Below are 21,924 nucleotides of genomic sequence, written 5' to 3' on the forward strand. Positions count from 1 at the left end.
AAATTAATCAAGTTTACTAAGAATGGTCAATACTGTGAATAAATGTTTGCTGTTTTGTTAAGTGATAAAGTTTCATGATATAAGTAAACAATCATTGACCTAATACCAAATATTTCCAAGATGCTAAATGCTGTTCCTTCCACCAGGTCCATTTGTTTTCCACTACCATTTCACCTCAGAACACTTTATCACTGTTACAATTTGGACTTTTACAATAGAGCATGAGGAAGATGCTCCACCTTGTGTATTTTCCTAGCATGTTGTCTGACTAATGTTTTTTAGCGAGCTAAGCCAGTTAAATTGTCAGCTACCATACATCAAGAGTCAGCAATTTTCTTTTTCGATTTCTCATGAATAGGCATTCAATTCTACAGATGTTTCGTCATGATAATGTGGCCTTTTACAGAAACTAACATGTTAAATAGGCTGCATTTATATAGTTCCTTTCTAGTCTTCCGACCACCATGGCACTTTCCACTATATGCAAACATTCACCCATTCACACACACATTCATACACTGATGGCAGATGCTGCCATACAAGATGCCAACCTGCTCATCAGGAGTTCTAACGTTCATTCACACACACTCACACACTGACGTGCTCCTTCAGGAGCAATTTGGGGCTCAGTATATTGCCCATGGACACTTTGACATGCTGACCGGGGATTGAACCGCTGATTTTCCGATTAATAAACAACTTCTTCTACCTTTTGAGCCGCCCCTGTGAGCTACATTTAAATAAAAAAAAGTACATTTTTAATTTTACTTCTTTGAAAAAACATTAGAGTTATTTAATTGGATGCAGATTGTAACCAACTGCGTTTTGCGTATTTTGGTGGATTTTACATCACGCAAATCCAGAATTTCTAAATATATCCTTAGTTCTCCTTAGTTGTGCCCTCTAGTGGAATCCTCCAGTAACATGCAAAGTACATAGGCGTGTATGTGAACAATTTACAATAACGACACATCCAGTTGTCTAACACAAACGCATGATTAAAAAGCAAGTAGATTTCCAGCCTAAGATTAATAATGATTCCATCAATGATCTGGTGATGTCCATCCATATTATGTTTGTACTGCACTGAGTCACTCAGTAGTGTTAAAAGGTAAAATTCTTGATTCACGTGACTTCATGTGAGGTTATTTACTAAATGAAGTGGTATAATAAACAGTAGAGGAACATACTGAGGATGTCCTTGGGCATGTGGTTTCCAGGGACCTCACTGGGGTCACTGTAGCCAATCTTGTTGACAGCGGTGACTCTGAACTGGTACTCAGTGTTGTCCATCAGACCAGTCACCAGGAACTTGGTGGCCTGGAGTTTCTTGGGGACATTGCACTTGGTCCAGTTCTCTCCATCGGCTAGCTTATACTCCACCAGGTAGCCAATGATTTCACATCCACCGTCGTATGCCGGTTTGGTCCAGCTAAGGCTTATGGAGCTCTTGGTGGAGTCCACCACCTTGGGGAAGGCAGGTGGGCCGGGAGGATCTGGAGAAGAATCACGTTGACATAGATGTTATTATTTTTGTTAGTTAGTTTTGTTAGTTGCAGTCCTGTCTGAAGCATTTTAAGTTTGTCCTTCCACTTTTGCGTGTGTAATTTAAAGCAGGTACTCACAGACTGGGTCGACAGCCAGCGCAGCGTTGGATGCGTCACTGGGTTTACCCAGCCCGGCCTTGTTCATGGCAATGACTCTGAACTCATACTCTGAGCCCTCAGTTAGCTGAGCAGCCTTGAGGGTCCTGTCGATGACCGGCCGGCGGTTGACTTTAGCCCAGGTCAGCTCAGTGGCTTCGCGTTTCTCCAACATGTAGCCAAGGATGGTGGCCCTGCCATCATTGGCTGGCGCCTTCCAGCTGACTGTCATGGAGTCCTTGGTGATGTTGGTGATGACAGGCGGCTCACAGGGACCGGGGACGTCTGAGGGACAAGACAACGTCATAATGATCTCCCACAATGATAAGGTCAGAGTTTGATTATATCATATCTCATGAAGGGGCAAAACATATATCAAATATTGAAAAACATGGTGAGTTAGGAAGGTTAACTTAAATGACTAAAACCAGGATTGATGAATGATTAACACTTTGGCCATATCACATCGTAAATGGTAAATGCTCATACTAGAGTGAAAACTGGAGATTGATAATCAATCAAATCTAATTGTTTTCCATTTTATTGATTTAAGACAGCGAACACATCAACTATAATATACATCAACTATTTTTTTCATTTAAATTTTTTCCAACAATGAACAACCTATAACATGATTTTAAGTTTGAAAAAGTTGAAGTAGTCATTAGTTATTGTGGAAAACTATGTTTTCCCGCAGTATCTGTGAATTTTTAAATACAGTACAATCTGAGTTTTTGAGAATTCATACTTAGTGACAATTAAAGGAACTGCAGCTTAAGATGCTTAGTGTAGTACTCTGAACATACCGTACGGGTTCTTGACCATGACAGGGTCAGTCATGACGGGGTCTCCCACACCATACTGGTTCTCAGCGCTCACTCTGAACTGGTACTCGTGTCCCTCGATGAGTTTCTCCACTGAGCAGTCAGTGATGTGTCCATGAATGTTAGAGGTGACCTGCGCCCAGTTGGCCCTGCTGGTCTCACGCTTCTCGATGATGTAGTTGGTGATCTCAGAGCCGCCATCTGCCAGTGGAGGTTCCCACCGCAGCTTAACACGGTCAGCAAACACCTTAGCAGTTTTCACTGAGGCTGGAGGGCCTGGTTTGTCTGCAGGGGACACAGAGGGAGATAGTTTGTTTATTTGTACAAGAAAAATGATGAGAAACAAATAAAACAATAAAATAATAGTACAACTAACTTACCAAGAACCTTGACCTTGATAGTAGCATACTTGCTACCGTTGATGTTCTCAGCAGTGATAGAATAGTCTCCAGATTCCTTCCTGGTGACGGCATAGAGCTCCAGTATGTGGATGTGTTTCTTTTGGGTCATCTTCATTCCCTCCGCAAGGACCAGAGGTGCTCCGTCTCTCTTCCAGCTCACCTTGGGCAGGGGCTTCCCAAACACCTCAGCATCAAGGAAGACATTTTCTCCAGCTTTCAACACAATCAGGTTCTTCATGTTGATGCCCAGCTCCACACGAGGAGGAACTGCAAAGGTAGAGGAGACAAAATAATCAAGATTATTTATCAATCATTTAATCTCAGTTACAGTGCTCCTTGGTGTGTGGAATCGTACCATTCTCAGCAATGACAGGAATCGGGTCGGACAACTCGGATGGAAGGCTGATGTTAACAGCGGTCTTGGCGATAACTCTAAATTGATACTGCTGCCCCTCTTCCAGGCCAGTCACCACATAACTTTCTGTCTGGATGTTCATGCAGTTGGCGTTGCAGCGCTTCCACTTCTCCTCCGGAAGCTTTGCGTACTCCATGTAATAGCCAATCAGCTTGCTGCCACCATCATGCTTGGGTCGGCTCCATACCAATGACACAGAGTGTTTGGTCACATCCATGGGCTCAGGTTTACCTGGTGGGTCTGGATGGAAAGAAACAAAGGTTTGAAAACTCAGTCATGGCATCTGAACAAAGAAGAATGAGGTTGAGGTTGAGTGTACAAGAGTGTGAACCTGGTTGGTGTCACTGGCCTGATAATTAAATTTCCCATGCATTTATTTTTTTAACTTTCCAAAACAAATACACCATTTTGAAATTGTGAGATGGTTATTCAATTATCAGCTGAAGAATGTTTTCATACCGACAGCAGTCCTGGCGGTGATGATGTCGGTCTGTTTGCAAGGTTTGCCTTGTCCGGCCAAGTTGAGGGCCGACACCCTGAAGGTGTACTCCAAGCCCTCAATCAGGCCAGTGCAGGTGTACTGGGTGGCTCTGATTACTGACTCGTTGGCTTTGACCCACAGCAGGCTGTTCCTCTCCTTCTTCTCAATGCAGTATCCAGTGATGGGGCTGCCACCATCGATGCTGGGACACTCCCACGACAGGATGACAAAGTCTTTGTTGATCTTGTTAATTTGCAGGTTTCTGGGCTCGCTGGGAGGATCTAGATGGAAAACAAAAACAGTCAGTCCACAGGTTCATTTAGAATGATAGAGTCTAAAGTCCTGCTTCTGAACCTGTTCATTACAGCCACAATATGAAAGTATTTTACAGTACAAAACAACATATTGAGGGCTTAAGTATTCTTAGAACTTTAACAGTAAAGCAGTAAGTTAAAAGTGTAAAGTTCAGACTCACCAAATGGATATCTGGCAATCATCTTCTCAGAGTAGATGGGCGCAGAGATGCCAAACCTGTTCTCGGCACGGACTCGGAAGCCGTACTCCTTGCCAGTTGTCAGTTTGGTCATTCTGAAGCTGGTCTTGGTGCAGGATGAGGACACAGTGATCCAGTCGCCCTGGCTGACATCACACTTCTCCACAATGTAGTTGGTGATGTTGCTGCCACCATCCTCCTGTGGAGAGTTCCAGAGCAGCGTGCAGGCATCGATGTCCTGCTCAGTGATCTCCAGAGGAGCTTCAGGGGGTCCAGGGATGTCTACAGAGACAAAGAGGATGAATTGCTGATCTTGTACACAACCAATAAATAATTTGTTTATCATTCACATTAGTTGTATAGGCAGGTAGTGGGTTGTTCCTCCATATTCATCTGTCCAGGCTGTCTTAACAGTGCAGTTCTATATGGGAAATTATTGTTAAAATGAAAAGGTCCTGAGTAAAATTTGTATTTTAAAATACTATTGTAAATACTATCTGCAATTGCTGTAAACAGAATAATCTACTGAGCTCTTTTTAGTTTAGAACCAGCAGGTTTTACAGTGTCTGTCATTCAAACCAACCCATGACGATGACTCTGAGGATCTGGTTGATCTTGGCGGTGCTGTTCTCGGCTGACAAGCTATAGTAGCCACTGTCTGCTCTTGTCACATTCTTTACGATGAGTGTGCAGGTCGTCAGCGTCTTGACAACAGACAGACGATCAGAGGTCAGCACATCCTCGTTGCCCTGCTTCCACTTGCAGAATGGAGCAGGTTTACCCGCCACAATGGCCTCGACCACCATCTTGGATCCAGCTCTGACTGTCACAATGTCAGGCATGATAATCTTAGGAGCCACTGGAAGGAAGAAAAAGAATAAAAGAGTTACTTGATTTTACTCTTACCGTTTCTATGCATGTGGGAATATAAAGTTAAATATTTCAGTCAGTAATCAGTCTTAAGTTAATTATAAATTGAGGTAGATTTTTAAGCTGGTCTACTCACTGAGCTGCTCTTTGACCTCAAACACTCCCTCTGCCTCTCGGGCCAGGCTGACTCCTGCTGAGTTCCTGGCTGCTACTCTGAACCTGTACTTCTTTCCTTCCTTCAGACCGACCACGACAATAGTCAGGTCTTTCACCACAGAATAAGGTGTCCACTTGTCCTCTGGTGCGTCTTCCTCCTGGTAGTCCACCACATAACCATTGATCTTGGCTCCTCCATCTCTGAGTGGCTTCAGCCAGCCCAGAGTGGCACTGTTCTTGGTTATTTCCAACACGTCCATCTTCTTTGGAGGGTCTGGCTCACCTGAGCACCACACAAAGCAGGTGTTAGAAAGGAAACACAAGAAGAAGCAGAGAAATACAAGGAGATGACAGTGTTCATTTTTAAATTCCCTTTAAATGTAATGATATACAAAAAGACTTTGAAGCCTGAGTGACATGTTAAAGTAGAACCAAACACCTTCACTGATGGGTTTATACTTCCACTAATGAGATATTTTGTAAATCCCCTGCCATGCTAAACTTTGTTGATAAAATCCTTGCTGACACTCACTGATGGGATCGACAGCCAGGTAGGACTTGGGTGAGTCCTGAGGAACTCCAATGCCGTACTTGTTGCAGGCCATGACTCTGAAGTAGTACTCGATACCAGGCGTCATGTTGGTCACCTTGAAGCTGGTCTTCTTCAGGTCCTCTGTGCACTTGGTCCAGGTTTTCCTGTCCACCTCACGTTTCTCCACGATGTAGTTGAGGATAGGGCTGCCGCCATCATTCTCTGGTGGCAACCAGGACAGCTGAGCTGTTGTCTTGGTGACGTCAGTAGCCTCCAGGCCACCAACAGGACCAGGAGTATCTACAGGGAATGAATTTGAGAATAACAAATTGTTTGATTTCCATCCTAATTAAGCATTTTTAAAAGAAAAGTTCTGTATAAACAATTTTGATATCATTCTTTGTTCCTCACCGAGGACTTTGACACGGACAAACACGGCCTTCTCCCCGGCAGAATTAGACAGAGTCAGCGAGTATTTTCCAGAATCTTCTCTGGTGCTCTCTGGGATGACCAGGAAGGACATGGTGTCAACCTGGTCCACGTGACCTCGGCGGATCACGTTGTCCACACCCAAACGCTTCCAGGTCACCTTGGGGGCGGGCCTTCCTCTGATGACGGCAAAGAGCCTAATTGGACAGCCAGCCCTGACGGCCAGGCCTTTCCTCAAACTGGCATCTAGGTCAATCTCTGGAGCCTCTGTTGCCATGGAAACATTAATGTTGAGATCATTAAACGACTGAATGTTATTGACATTTATCACGTACAAGGTACATCCATTTATTTGGACACGGTTTCAGTAAACCTTCATTCTTACCCAGGATCTCCTTGGGGGACACGGCCTCCTTCAGGTAGGCATGACGTCCCCAGCCCACCTGGTTTTGGGCAGAGACCTTGAACTCGTACTCCAACTTCTCGTCCAGCTGACCGATGGTGAACTCTGTGAGGACCAGCGGGCCATGGGTGTCAATCCTTTTCCAGCCCTCTGTGGGCTTCTCAGGGTCCGCCTCACTCTTTAGCCTCATGTCCAGGCTGTAGCCGATGATAGGGGCACCGCCATCATACACAGGTTTAGACCAGGACAGAGTGATGGAGGTCTTGGTGCTGTCGCCTACCTTCAGGCCCGCAGGGGGGCCAGGTGGCTCTGCAGGAAAGGACAATAAAACAGAGTTCAGTGAAAATACTTAAACACCAGAGAACACAGGGGTGAGGGTTAACGCCTTCAGTTCTATCAATGAAATGTTAAGCTTCCTGTGGTTTACATGTTCTCTGGCCTGAGCACAGGTCTGAAGAAAGTATTTGAGGATGTAAACTCAGCTGTGACAGCAACTCTAAACTCACCAATGGGATCTTTGGCTGCGACGGGTCTGCAGGGTTTGCTGGGCTCTCCCAGGCCGACCTCATTCTCGGCCTTCACTCTGAACTGATACTCGTGGTTGGGGATCAGGTTGGTGACTTTCATGCGTCTCTCTGAGATGGCGCTCTTGGTGCATGGCACCCAGCGAACTGCCCTCTTCTCTTTTCTCTCCAGGATGTAGCCAGTGATTGACTTCCCTCCATCGTTCTCAGGAGGAGCCCAGACCACCGTCATCTCATCTTTACTCACCTGCATGACAAAATTTTGAATAAGTGAATGTTTTTATAACTAGGATCATACCAGCTCTAATATTTTTGCATAATCCAAATTTATGAAAATAAATAAAACAGTGAGTCCTTACCTTTGTGACCTCAGGTGCCTCAGGGGGTCCAGGTTTGTTGAACTGAGTCTTGACAGTAACAGGCTTGCTCTCCATGGCGGGGCCAGTTCCCATCTTGTTCTCTGCCCTCACTCTGAAGATATACTCATTGGACTCCACCAGACGAGTGACGTTGCAGTACGGTGTGACCACAGAGGCAGAGTATGTGGACCAGACCATCCTCCTGGTCTCACATTTTTCCACAATGTAGCTGTCCACCTCGCAGCCTCCTTCATCCTCTGGAATATCCCACACCACTCTGCACTTGTCAGCTCCAATGCCAGTGATCCTGAGGTTCCTCACTGGGCCGGGGACGTCCAAGACGTTGACATTGGCGTATGCTGTAAATGTGCCAGCAGAGTTGGTGGCAGTGATAATATACTTTCCGGTGTCACTGCGTTTGGACTTGGTCAGGAGGAACTTGGAGTAGTCAGAGCCAGTCTCGTAGCTGATTCTGGGGTTATCTCCAACTGCCTTGTCTTTCTTCCACTTGACCTCAGGCTGGGGCTTTCCTCTCAGGCCAGCCTCTATCCTGACTGACTCTCCAGCCTTTACTGTCAGAGTTCCAGACAGCTTCAGGTCGATGACAGGCTTCTGGATTTCCTCCCTCACCAAAATATCGGCAAGTTTCACCCAAGCACTCTCCCCTCCTTCATTGACAGTCTGCACCCTGGATAATTAAGATTTATTATTAGAAACTTATTTATGTTACATAGGACAATAACATTTTTTCAAGTTTTCAAGTAATATTTCTAAGTAATGTTTTGTATGTAAAACTGTCTTTGTTTCAAACTGCACAACAACCATGGTTTAGTTTTTGTCAGTTATGTCGTCTTCTGTGTGTTATGAAGAACACTGTCAAGTTCAGATTTAACATCTAACCGTAACACAGCCCTACTTGCTATTTGAGTCATTTCACATTGTGCTAAATGCAAACCTGGGGTACCAACAAAGACCCTCTCTGATAAAGGAAAAACCCTGGAAAACAGAATGAACATTAAAAATAAGAATGCCGTAACCTACCTGAAGGTGTACATCTGGTTCTCGACACACTTGTCAGCCAGGAAAAAGGTGTTGGTCAGGGTGTCAGTGTTGAGTTTCTGCCACTCCTCAGCATCTTTGGCTTTGCACTCCAGGTTGTAGGAGAGGTTGGGGCTGCCTCCGTCATAGTCAGGCTTCCTCCATCTCAGATTGACGTGGTTCTTGCCAATGTCTGTGGCCCTGAAGTTCTCAGGCTCACCTGGCTTCTCGATGGGGTCAATGGCCAGCAGAGGAGTCTTTGTCTCCACAGTGGGCCCAGGTCCCATCTTGTTCTCAGCACAGACACGGAACAGGTACTCATGACCCTCCATCAGTTTGGCCTTGATCATGCGATTAGTGCAATGGGATGAGATCATAGACCACATGCTAATGCTGGGCTCGCGGCACTCCACAATATAGTTGGTGATCTCAGAGCCGCCATTGTCTTCAGGGGCCTCCCAGTTGACCATGCATGAGTTCTTGGTAACATAGGTCATGTGGAGATTCTGGCAGTGGCTGGGTCTGTCCAGCACGTTGACCGTGATGGTGCAGGAAGCCTCGCCCCCCTCGTTTGAAGCTTTCAAGGTGTATTTGCCATGGTCAGCTCTAGTGGCTTCCTTGATCTTCAGGTGGACCATAGGGAAGTTCTGGATGATAGTGACACGCTTGTTGTTCTCCAGAACCGTCTCTTCTTTCAACCAAAGCACCTCAGCGTCAGGACGGGCCTTGATGAAGCCAATGATGTTGATGTTGTGACCGACGCGCACAGTGAGACGCTCACGGCATTTGGCATCCATCTCGATCTCTGGAGGGATAAGGATGTCCTGAGCAGTGATTGACTCTGGGATTTCTCTGGGCTCTCCATCTCCGATCATGTTTGTGGCATAGACTCTGAACCTGTAGGTCACACCCTCCTCCAGGCCCTTCACTGTGTAAGCGCACCGCTTGATGAAGTCATCCAGGTTGACTTTCTTCCACTCTTCAGAATCAGCTTTCTTCATTTCCACAGTGTACCCCAGAATGGGGCTGCCTCCATCTTTGTTGGGTTTGGTCCACACCAGGTCAGCGGTGGTCTTGCTGTAATCTTTAACTTTGGGGTTGACAGGGGGGCTGGGGACGGTGATGGGCCTGCAGGGCTTGCAGGGGTCAGAGATGGGAGAAGGGCCACTGTAACCAGCAATATTCTCAGCGAACACTCTGAACTCATACTCATTGCCCTCAAACAGCCCCAGAACTCTGTACTTCAGGTCCTTGCAGGGCGTCTTGTTCACACGGATCCACTTTCCTTTATGGTGTCTGCGCTCAATGAGGTAGCCAGTGATCTGGCTGCCACCATCAGCAAGGGGCATGGTCCATCCCACTGTAACAGCATCCTCTGAGATATCATAGGGCTGTGGTTTACCAGGCGGGCTTGGTGGCATGAAAGTGTGCTCAGCAACAGTGGGCTTGCTCTCCAGAGGAGCACCAATACCCATCTTGTTCTCAGCACGAATGCGAACCACATACTCCACTCCCTTCTGCAGTCGGGTTATGTTGAGGTTGGTGGCCAGGCTGCCAGCGCTCACGCCTCCCCAAGTTTCCTTGTTGGACTCTCTCTTCTCCACAATGTAGCTGGTGACGGGGCTGCCGCCATCATCCTTGGGAGGACGCCACTCGATCATCATGGAGTCAGGAGTGACCTCCAGGATGTTGACGGGTCCTATAGGAGCAGCAGGCACATCCAAGACAGTGACATTTAAGGCCACTGTCTTAGTACCGGCTGGGTTTGAGACAGTGAGCAGGTAGGTGCCAGTGTGGTTCCTTGTGCAATCGTTGATGTTGAGCACAGTGGAGTAATTGTCGGTGTCAATCTTGATGTTGCCTTGGCTCGTGATCTCCTCTCCTTCAATAGACCACTTTGCGGTGGGAACAGGGATTCCTCTCATGATAGCTGGCAGCCTGATGGTGGTGCCGGCCTTAACGATGATGCCCTCGGTGAGCTTAACATCAACCTCGACAATCGGAGGCACTGTGAACATGCAGACTCAAGTGGTTACTCCCTGCTACTACACATTATGTTTAAAAAACATTGAAATAACCAATGTTAACTGATCAAAAGTATTCCATCAGAGGTACGCCAAAAACACTACTTTGCTTTGAGCACAAACAACATTAAGTTGATAGGCTGATGTCAAGTACCAATTCCAAAGTACCAATGCTGATGATACAGAAAGCATTGCATCTCTAATTCCAAATGAAAATAAACATGAATAGTTTTCAAATTATAATTTACCACTCCAGTTAAGATTCCTATGAAAGAGGACAAGAAATGTGTTGGGGTTTGGTCTCTGTATCTTACCCAGTTTCTCCTGGCAAAGGATAGGCACAGTGGTGTCGGGTCTGCTAAGACCGATGGCATTCTCAGCCTTCACTCTGAAGCGGTAAGTCTTTCCTTCCTCCAGGCCGGTCACATGACTCTCCGGGATGCTGACGGTCTTCCATTCATCCCATTCCTTTTCTCCCTCTTCCTGATACTCGACCAGGAAGCCTGTGATCTCACTTCCTCCATCGCGGTCAGGCCAGTTCCAGACCAACCACACCTCAGTTTTATCCACGTCAACATGGTGCAGGTCTTTGGGAGGACCAGGAGGGACTGGAAGGATGGAAAGCAAAAGACATTAAGGTTTTGTCAGAGAAGTATTCACCCACTTACCATAGTCACTAAGGAGGATGATTCTCAATATGTTTGGTTTTTGAGTAATAAATGGTTTGAGAAAGGCAGTCTATGGAAAACGCTGGCAGAAAAACTTTTACTTAGTAATGTGTACTAAAATGTTGATTTTGTTCTGTTGTGGGACCCCATTTACAATGAAATGATAAATATAAGAGGTTTATCCTGTGAGTGATGAATTTGAGTATTTTTTTGTTTTCTGTTTCTAGTTGTTAAAACATTCTAAGATCTACTCTCAGTACAAGCACACTAAATTGGCTGTTTAAGTGTTTACTGTGCTGTTACTCACAGAGTGGGTTCATGGCCTTGATGGCCTTTGGTGTCTCAACATATTCGCTGCGGCCGTACTGGTTCTCAGCAGCGACTCTGAACACGTAGGACGTGCCCTCCATCAGGTGCTTCAGCATCATGCTGCGTTTCTTGGATGTGGAGCAGACGGGGACCCACTGAGTGGACGCTGTGTCTTTCTTCTCCACCACGAAGTTAGTAATGCGAACACCGCCATTGTCTTCTGGGTCTTTCCAGGACAGGTAGGCAGAGTCACTCCTCACATCAGACACTCGCAGGTGCTGAATAGGACCAGGTTTGTCTGAGGAAAACACATGATGACTTTTCATGAGGAGCACATACAAGATAAAGTTTACAAAATGTTTTGAATCCATCACAGAGAAGACTGATTAATAGATAATCACACTGATGTTTTCAAAACTAAAATCTGTTTGTGCCATCCTTACCCAGGACCAACACGGTGCAGGTGACAGTCTTTGATCCAGCCGGGTTTTCCACAGTTAGTGTGTAGTCTCCACAGTCACCGCGGTTGCAGAACCTCATCTCCAGCTTGGTGCTGTCCTGTTTGGTCTCAATGTCGGCCCTGGTTGGTACCTCGGCATCGTTCTTCTTCCATATGACGGTGGGGAAGGGCATGCCCTTGATGGTGGCCATCAAAGTGATGTGGGTGCCAGCCATGGCCTTCACCTCCCGGGTCATTCCGGCATCCAGAATCAACTCTGGGGGCTCTGAGGGGGTGGCAGGGTGAAGAAGAGGAACACGAGAAACAATAAGAGGTTAAGTAGTGAGAATCTGTGTATGTTAATTCTGTAATGTTGCATTTTGTGTATATAGCACTTAGCGCACAAAACAATAACAATAACTTTTTGATGTAGTTGGCTGATGAATGTCACCCCTTGTACAGCTTTATTTTAGTAATGAGTGAGTGACTCACCAAGTCTGTCCTGCACTCTGATTGGTTCCTTCAGATTAGCTGGGTCGGACTCTCCGGCAGCGTTGACAGCCATAACTCTGAAGCGGTAGAGAGCACCTTCATCCAGGTTAATCACCTTGAACTTGGTCTCCTGGCAGGAGTCTGGAGTCTGGTTCACCTGAGGACAGCAGCAGGACAGAAAGTCAATATCATATTTAACTTAGAGCAGATTACAAAGGTGGTAGAAAGGTCATAGGGCTATTCACATCAACAGCACATATCCTTTGAGGAGCAGAAATGTGCGCAGGAAAATGTCAAGGAAATCCCTTTAGATTTTGATATTTCTTTTGTACAAGTGGAAAGTTGTCCAGTAAAAGTCAGAACTATAAGCAACCTTCTTTCAAAGTGACCCAGATGAAATATGGACGACCACCTTACCTTGATCCACTCCTCCTCTCCAGCCTTCTGATACTCAAGCAGGTATCCGAAGATCTTTCCTCTGCCGGTGTCAGTAGGCGGTTTCCAGGAAAGAGTCACTGACTCCTTAGTGTGGTCAATGGCCTGCAGGTTCACTGGAGGACCAGGTTTCACTGTAGCACAGGACAAGGAGGGATTAATGTACCAAGCTGATGGAGCAATTGTGGTGAAGTAAAGAAGTGTTTTATGAGCTGAACCTACCGATGGGATCTTTGGCGAAGACGGGTTTTGATGGTGGGCTTGGGTCTCCAGCTCCAACCACATTCTCAGCTCTGACTCTGAACTCATACTCACAGCCCTTCAACAGATCCGTCACCATGTATTCCACCTTCGGGAAGATTCTATCTGTGTTGCAGCGAACCCACCTAGAAGCAGGAACATCTGTTAGCCACTGACAAACATGTCTTTATAATTAGACAACATTACTGTTCCACTTTTTTACAGAGTTGGTCACCGCTGTCTTCTATGTAAGCTGAAAACAGCCGTGATTGATTGAGTTTGTTATCTCAAGACGGAGACTTTAGTCAATAAATCAATTTGTTGATTAATCATTTAAGTCATTCATCAAGCAAAAATGTCAAACATTCTCTGTTTTCATCTCCTCCAATGTTAAGATTCACTTTTTTTCTCTGCATTAATAATTTAATGTCTTTGGTTGTGGACTGGTGGTTGGACAACACAAAACATCTGATGATTTCATCTTGGGCTATGGAGAAATATTATATACATTTTACACATTTTCTGACATTTCATAAATCAAACAATCAATTGATTGATCAAAAAAATTATCAACAGTTCAATTGGTAATAAAAATAATTGTTTATGGCAGCCCTTGATTGAAAACAACTTTCTGATGTGTTGTAGAACTTTTCTGAGTTAGTGTTTGTTCTTTTATAAACCAACAATCCTTTAGGCCATGCTGTGACCAGAACTTCACCCTCCAAACTACCTGTGTCTTTGTGTGTGTGTTTGTCTACCTGTGGGCCATGGTCTCCTTCCTCTCCACGATGTAGCCTGTGATTGGCTTTCCTCCATCTGCGGGTGGCTCCCAGCTGATGAGGGCGGAGTCGTGGTAAACTTCCTTAACTGTGGGTTGTTTGGGAGCATCGGGCACCTCTGTGATGGAAACAAACACAGTCACACTGATCAGACGCTGCAACTTTAAACTCAATACATACAGTAGATAATGAATATCTCTGAATGTTTCTTGATGTAGCTTTGTCAATGTGTTTGTCAGGACTTACTGAAGATGTCTCTGGCCTTGGTCTCGGAAGACAGCAGGGGGTCGCTGATGCCATAGATGTTCTGAGCCATGATCCTGATGATGTACTCACGACCTTCAATCAGTTTAGGCACCTGAAGCAAAAAACAAGTGGAGGATGTCAATAATGAAGAGTTACTATCATGTTTATCGCTGACAGTGGTTGAAGAAGTACTCAGATCCTTTACTTCAGTAAAAGTACCAATACAGAAATGTAAAAATACTCCATTACAAGTAAAAAGTCCTGCATGAAAAATCCTACTACAGTAAAAGTACATAAGTATTCTGAGCTTGATGTAGTTAAAGTATTGCAGTAAAAGTAGTGGTTTGGTCCCTCTGACTGATATATTATTATATATGACATCATTAGATTATTAATAGTGAAGCATCAGTGTTAGAGCAGCATGTTACTGTTGTAGCTGCTGGAGGTGGAGCTAGTTTACACTACTTTATATACAGTTAGCTAGTTTAGTCCAGTGGTTCCCAACCTAGGGGTCGGGCCCCTCCAAAGGGTCAGCAGATAAATCTGAGGGGTTGTGAGATGATTAATGGGAGAGGAAAGAAGAAAAAACAAAGTTCTGATACACAAATCTGTTTTCAGTTTTTGGACTTTTTCTCTAATCTTTGATTTTTGCTGAAATATTGGATCATTTGAACATTTATTGAAATGAAAGCATGTGAGAAGTTTAGAGGGAAAAATCACTATTTGGTGGAGCTGTTAACAACTCATAGACATGTGAAATGTGACCCCGACTTTTTATAACAAGGTATCAAAAAAAGTATAGTTTTTGAAAACTCAGGTAGCGTATCTGCAATAGTATTGAGTAGTAGTGTAGTAGTATGGATACATAACCATAATCATGTTAAATCATTAAGAACAGAATCAGTCACTGTAGTCAATTTAGCCTTATTGTCTGTTCAAATGAGAATATGTCATTACACAAACATATACCACTGTCCATCAATGTTTATACTTAGAATGAGCTCTGGAACATGAAATATGTGAATATTTACAGTTATTGAGTCCCTAGATTTTTTGGGGGGTTATTTCTAAATTATTATTTTCTGGATAGCTGGAATGAAAAAAATGTAATTAAAACTATTTTTTTTTCTTTCCTCAATCCTTTTTCTTTATTTTTGTCCTGTAATTGCCAATCCATTCCTCATTATTTTGTCATTGATGTAATCAATGTATCTTGAATTGTTAGGGGCAGTCTATAGCCCATTGTCCCCTTGAGTCTTATGTTGTGAAGCCTGAGGAGTGTGAGTCTGCTCACCTTGGAGCAAACTTTTTTCCACTTTCTCTACTTTAAACTATCTGGTGTCACATCACTTGTGAATTTCCCTAAAAATTTTCTCTCTGAGCATTTCAGTGCTGAACTGCCCACCTTGCAGGTGGTCCTGGTGCAGGATGAGGTGACAGGCATCCACAAGTCTCTGTTGGTGTCTCTCTTTTCCACAACGTAGTTGGAGATGGCACAGCCTCCGTCGTCCAGAGGGGGGCTCCAGGAGATCACCATGTGGTTTCTGTAGACCTCGTTGAACACCACAGGGCCCTGTGGAGGCTGAGGACGATCTGGCAGGAGGAATAATTCACACAGGTCATTCTCCACATCAGTTTTCTTATATTTGTTTTGCTATTTTTTGTCTTTTAAGGGCATAGGTTTGGTTTCAGAATTGGAGGGGCGCAATTAAGTAAAGTAATATAATATATATAATAGCAATTCACAAATTAGATTGACATTGGTTATTGTGCTTTCCATAATTAAGAGTAGTAACAATAAGAGCTGTGATATTTAGATAGATAATGTTGTATTTGCATCTCTACATGACTGTCCTTTACTGCCTTATCTTTGCCTGATGTTCAGTTATTTTTATGAGGATATTTACTACATAATACAAAGTAAAAGTACAGATTAAACAATATTAATTTTTATGTGACAAACAGGTAGGCACGAGGGGCAAAAACAGTCATCTTTAAGTTGCTGTGAGCGCACGTTAAAGCTGAATTTTCAAGTGGAAATTATGCCCTCAGTTTAACACCAAATTAAAAAAAAAAAGTTCTTCAGAGCAGATTTTAAACTCTGCATGTGAATCCATTTGAGTTTCTGTGGTGACTCACCGACCACGGTGATGGTGCAGATTCCTGTGCGAGTGCCAGCGGCGTTCTCCACGCTGACGCTGTAGCGGCCGCTGTGTTCTCTCTTGGCCTTGCTGATGTTTAGGCTGAGGTGGCGGGCGGTGCTGTGGAGGCTGATCTCCTCGTCTGCCTTCAGCTCCTCGTCGTTCTTCATCCAGGTGATAGTCGGGGCAGGTTTGCCGCTGTAGCATCCTGACAGCGTGCAGGCGTCTCCCACCTTCACCATCATCTTTTCCCTGCAGTCCAGCTCCACAGTGGGTGGTTCTAGGGGGGCATGGCAAACAAATTCAAGAAGTTTTTTTTTGTATTCCCTGTTTTACTCATTTTTCACACATGGTATGTGATGTTTTAAAACTGAAAAGAGTTTGTTGTCTTGTTGTGTCACTCACCAAGCTCGTCTTTGCACTGGACGGGTTTGGTGATGAAGGACGGTTTGCCCTGTCCCACCTGGTTGACGGCAGAGACTCTGAACTCGTGACTTGAGCCTTCCTTCAACCCGCTCAGTGTGAACTTCCTGTCCATCAGCTTGTTGTCTGCACCCACACGTGTGAAGTTGTCCCGACCAATCATGCGGGACTCCAGGACATACTCTGTGACCTCGGTGCCGCCGTCGTACTTGGGTGGCTTCCAGGCGACGGAGAGGGAGTCCTTGGTGACAGCAGTGACAATCAGGTCCTCTGGACGCTCCGGGACGGCTGGAAGAGACAAAAATAATGAGCTGTGTCACTTTTGTTTTTTTTCCTTTACATCAGGTTGATTTGTTTTTCAGGATCTTCTTGTGATCTAAACTCTAATTAAGACGAATTTCTCACGATACAGAAAAAAGTTTAACAATCAAATCTTGCTTTAGTTTCTGTTTTTGGTTACAGTCTGGCTTTGTGAATTAATATGAAAATGATGGAAAACAAATCAAATAAATGTTTTTACTAATTATAAGGGAAATAAATGTGACTGTATTCAGTTACTTGCTGCTTGGCCTGGAGAGTCTTTCAGCCAGAGCACAGCAGTTCAGTTCAACACTCAAAAATGTGAAATTTGTCTACAGGCAAGAATACAATCCCAACATATATGAGAAATAAAGTTTCCAATAATAAATGATGATTAATTGATATTTACTTTAAATGGAAAAGTTGAAGGAAATTAATCAGAAAATCAACAAGTCTTTGTAATGAAATAAAACAGAACTTTATCTTTATTTATCTCTATAGTTAATACCAAATTAGTGCATTTGACACTCCTAAAATTCAGGATGTATTAATAGAGGCAATGGTAGGACTTTTTAAAAACTCTGTCCAACTGCTAATTCTGCTTCTGAAGAAATCAACTAATTCTGACAAAAAAATAAAACACATCAAATCAGCTGCTTTGAAAGAACCCAAGACCTTGTAAATTAAAATTTTGGACAATTTGATCTGATGCCTGACATTTTAAGACATTTCATGGATTGTTAAAAATGATATCTGAACTGCAGATAAGAAATATCTGCAATGCTTTATTTTACGGGTCCGTAACCTCCGCAAAATTTACAACATACTTCCTGAAAATCACTCTGTAATCCAGTAATAATTATAGGGAAAATAGAGACAACTAACTTCAGAACTGGTACATTTAATTCAGAATGCATAGTCCAGAGTGAGAACACAGCAGTCCAGTTTAACAAGCAAAACTGTGACCATTTTTTCCCTATAAGAAGCAAAAACTTCTTGGGAATGGCGAGGAAATTATTCAGAAATGATGGACCTGTAAAATAAAGTGTTACTGAAATATCAAATATCTTCCACAGCGCTGTAAATGTCTGTTTCCTGAATGTACGACAGATGGAGACTTACAGATGGGGTCCTTGATCATCACCATCTTGTCTGTCTCGATGAAGGGTCCCATGCCGATGATGTTCTCTGCTGCGATCCTGAAGAAGTATCCCTTGCCGTCGATGAGGCCCTGCACCACAGCATTGTTCCTCGTCACCGTATAGGACACTGAGGTCCAGCCCATGCAGTCCGACTCCCTCTTCTCGATGATGTAGTTGGTTACGGCGGAGCCGCCGTCATCTTCGGGGGAGTACCAGGTAAGCTTGCAGGAGTCGGTGGTCAGGTTCTCGCCGGCGAAGGGGAGACCGACTGGTCCAGGGACATCTGGAGGAACAAGCAATGGACAGTCAGAAATAATGTTTTATTGTTTCACTGCTCATATTTTTAGAAGATCGTTGTGGTTACGTTGACTCACCCAGAACCTCCACGATGACGGCCTTCTTCCTCTCTCCGCCCTCGTTCTTGGCTCTCAGGGTGTAGATGCCCTGGTGCTGGCGTCTGCAGTTCTTGATGACCAGAGAGTTGGAAATGCCCGTTGTTTCCACCACGGCCTCCTTGGGTACATCGCCGTCGTCTCGGCACCAGGAGATCTCTGGGGCGGGCTTACCGGAAACGTAGGCAATGATGCGGATGGTGCCACCAGCGTGAATCACGATCCTCTCCTTCACCGAGGCATCCAGGTCCATCTCAGGAGGAACTGAAGGAGAAGGTGACAATTAAAAAAAATGTTCTTATCATTAGAAAGCACTTCCTGCAGTGCTGACAGATTAAATCAAATTCCTCACACTTCATAGGTGGATCAGAAGCTTACTTGTTCTGTCTTTGACCTCGATCAGCTCAGACACAAGTCCTGGCTCGCCGACGCCGGCGGCATTCACAGCTCGGACTCTGAAGCGGTACAGACCGCCTTCCTTCAGTTCAGCCACTACAAACTTAGTTCCTCTGATCTCTGTGTCCTTCGCCTGGAGAGTGAAGAGGAACATCAGGACAGCTTGAGCAAAACTGGATTTTAGTGGCCAACGCCAATATTTTAACAAATAGTCTTTTTTTTTTTATGAACGCATAACATAATCTTTCTCAGATACGCACTGAGCAGGACAGTGCTCCCTGATGGACAAACTGTGTAACTGTTTCTAAATGAGAAGTTTTGTTTTTATGTTTTTTTTTTGGAATCTCTCAAAGGAGAAAAAAAAATCTGTTGTGTCAACAAACAAAGATTTTATTTACATATTGTGCTCATTAATGGCTGTTTCTGTGGATGGAGAAACAATTGACCAATCACAGCTTTGTAGGCGGGATTATAATGGAAACATCTTCTTGTGCCACAAAAATGGTCAAGCATGAATGAGACGGATGCAGGTTTGTCATAAATTGACTTACAGATGTTAATGTTAAACAACTGTGTCGACTGGAAACTCACCTGGTTGAATCATCAGGACAAAAGATGAACAACTGTGTTAGAAAATATCTGGTTCTTTGATAACAAGAATCGTGCAGATCATAAAATCAGCTTTCTCTTTAGCGTCTGCCCGCCGTCAGTGGCGCCCATCACCGAATTTTACACTCAGTGACTGGCTGTTTGTTCCTGAAATGCACCTTGGGAGTCGTAGTTAACCTTTACCCCACAATCTTTACGTCCATAGCGTCAACCTATCAGAGAACCAGATATCTTCTGACAGTTGTTCATCTTTTGCTCTGATGTTTCAACCATGAGAGTTTCATGTTGATTCAAACTATAGAGGAGAAAGAATCAAACATGAACAAGATTTTTACTTGTGAAGCCAGCGGCGCCTGAAATATCTCCTCCCACTTCACAGCTCTACATCTAGACCTGATGACATCAGCCTCATCAGTTGTTTGTTGTTTTACCTTCTCCCAGCTCTCGTCGCTCTCGGGCTCCTTCTCCTCCTCGTCGCTCAACAGGAGCTTCCTCTGAGCTTTCTTCTCCTCCTCCTCCTTGTTCACTTCCTTGAATTCCACAATGTAGCCGGTGACCTTTGACCCTCCGTCTATCACAGGAGGGATCCACTCCAGCTCCACTGTCGACTTTGTCCAGTCTGTCACCTTTGGAGTGGGTGGACCAGGAGGCGCTGCACACACACACACACACAAACACACACAGGTAAATAAATCAAGTATCATGACAATATAATGAAGACAATAAAATGTTTTGGCTGAACAGTGAATTGAAGCAGATCTGAGCCTCCAGACCACAGTTTATAGATAACACTGATGATGATGCTAATGCCAGACCGGGATACAGATGATGAGATGATCCTAGGTAGTGTACAGTGGCTTTTTACAGCTTTCTCTGAAAACAGCTGCTTGCTGCGGCCCAAAACAACGCTATGAGAGCACTGAGAGTGAACCAAAACAGTAAAGTTGCAGTCGGACAGATAAACAATGAGCTGAAACTCACTATAATGCTCCGTAAAGCCGAGAGGAGCTGCAGAGTAGCTGATAATTCTCTGTAGGTTCATCACTACGAGTAACACATTACACACTGACAGATCAGACTGTGGAGTTACAGAAATATAGATTATAGACGCTTCAAGTAAAAAAAAAAGGTTACATTCAAGTAATTATTGTGCATCTGCCAGAGTTTCCTTATTTGTTTATTTACTTTTTTTTTTTTTTTTTTTATTGCGTTGCATTTGTCCAGTGTTTGAGTTGTAGTGGGCAACAGGTGTCTCTGTCCATTCACTTCATTTATTTTGGTTTTGTTTTTGGTGCATATGTGTATCTATGTTCATACACATGTATATTCTTATGGTTAATGTTTGCTAGCCTGCTAACAGTAGCATAAATTTTGTTATTGTTATGCGCACTCACCCCCCCCAGTCTCTGTCAACGGCAGAGTGGTGGAGAGGGTGGACTATTTCAAATATCTGGAAGTTAACATCCACAAGGACATGACATGGGCTAGCCACACCACTCCTGTCCCTTCTTCTGCTGAGCCACAGAGAGCCTGCTGACAGGCTGCTTTACCAGCTGGTACAGCAGCTGCACCAGCATGGACTGCATGGATAATATATCCCTGTCCTCATATTTATATGCCTTATATATATTTATTTACTGTTTCTGTAATAGCGCATCCTAGTGAAAGAATTTCACACGAGTGTACTTGTACAACCGGCGTGACAATGAACATCTTGACTTTTGTAATCTTGAGTTAAAATGATTGGCGACAAACTGAAAGCACATCTCAGTGTGTCTCTCTTACCGATGGGGTCTCTGCAGAGCACAGGGTCGGAGGGCGGGCTGGGCAGGCCACAGCCGGCGGCATTGACAGCGATGACTCTGAACTGGTACATGGCGCCCTCCAGCAGGCCGGTGACGTCCCAGTAGTTGCCCAGCGGCAGCGCTCGGATCGGGTCTCGGTTCACTCGGATCCAGCGTTTGCTGGTAGTCTCCTTCTTCTCAATGATGTAGCCGGTGACAGAGGAGCCGCCGTCGTACTTGGGCTCCTCCCAGTTGACAGTCATGGACTCCAGACAGACGTCCGTCACTGTGGGCTTCTCACACTGACCCGGGACAGCTGCATGGGGAAAGGACATCGATCATCAATACATCAGATATAGGAGGCAGGAAGTATTGATCTCTGAAGGCTTTTGGTTGTTGAACTGCACTCAGCCTCGGTTTAATGTACTATACTGATAATTATATTAATGAACTATAAAAAGATAAACATCACATGCTACTTCCTGAAATGACAACACTTTGTTAATCAAGATAAATTAAATAAAAGTACATTTTTAA

General features: G+C 44.4%; 1 protein-coding gene across 1 annotated transcript in view; it reads right to left on the reverse strand.

Annotated features, from left to right (window-relative positions):
* LOC137192240 (titin-like) overlaps nt 1–21,924 on the reverse strand; it is a 91,955-nt gene that overhangs the window by 55,405 nt on the left and 14,626 nt on the right. The window contains exons 30-60 of the mRNA XM_067602774.1: nt 21,389–21,703; nt 20,035–20,255; nt 18,977–19,127; nt 18,581–18,862; nt 18,187–18,489; nt 16,747–17,052; nt 16,340–16,621; nt 15,606–15,793; nt 14,201–14,312; nt 13,934–14,072; nt 13,158–13,321; nt 12,918–13,069; nt 12,501–12,657; nt 12,013–12,294; nt 11,568–11,867; nt 10,907–11,200; nt 8,572–10,576; nt 7,531–8,218; nt 7,154–7,418; nt 6,630–6,956; nt 6,227–6,511; nt 5,816–6,115; nt 5,264–5,566; nt 4,841–5,116; nt 4,240–4,539; nt 3,743–4,045; nt 3,224–3,523; nt 2,848–3,135; nt 2,450–2,752; nt 1,626–1,928; nt 1,191–1,496 (exon numbers count right to left, since the gene is read on the reverse strand). Coding sequence (XP_067458875.1) covers nt 1,191–1,496; nt 1,626–1,928; nt 2,450–2,752; nt 2,848–3,135; nt 3,224–3,523; nt 3,743–4,045; nt 4,240–4,539; nt 4,841–5,116; nt 5,264–5,566; nt 5,816–6,115; nt 6,227–6,511; nt 6,630–6,956; nt 7,154–7,418; nt 7,531–8,218; nt 8,572–10,576; nt 10,907–11,200; nt 11,568–11,867; nt 12,013–12,294; nt 12,501–12,657; nt 12,918–13,069; nt 13,158–13,321; nt 13,934–14,072; nt 14,201–14,312; nt 15,606–15,793; nt 16,340–16,621; nt 16,747–17,052; nt 18,187–18,489; nt 18,581–18,862; nt 18,977–19,127; nt 20,035–20,255; nt 21,389–21,703 — 10,200 coding nt within the window. The remainder of the gene's footprint in view (nt 1–1,190; nt 1,497–1,625; nt 1,929–2,449; nt 2,753–2,847; nt 3,136–3,223; nt 3,524–3,742; nt 4,046–4,239; nt 4,540–4,840; nt 5,117–5,263; nt 5,567–5,815; nt 6,116–6,226; nt 6,512–6,629; nt 6,957–7,153; nt 7,419–7,530; nt 8,219–8,571; nt 10,577–10,906; nt 11,201–11,567; nt 11,868–12,012; nt 12,295–12,500; nt 12,658–12,917; nt 13,070–13,157; nt 13,322–13,933; nt 14,073–14,200; nt 14,313–15,605; nt 15,794–16,339; nt 16,622–16,746; nt 17,053–18,186; nt 18,490–18,580; nt 18,863–18,976; nt 19,128–20,034; nt 20,256–21,388; nt 21,704–21,924) is intronic.

Source organism: Thunnus thynnus, chromosome 11 (genome assembly GCF_963924715.1).
Source record: "Thunnus thynnus chromosome 11, fThuThy2.1, whole genome shotgun sequence".
NCBI lineage: Eukaryota > Metazoa > Chordata > Actinopteri > Scombriformes > Scombridae > Thunnus > Thunnus thynnus.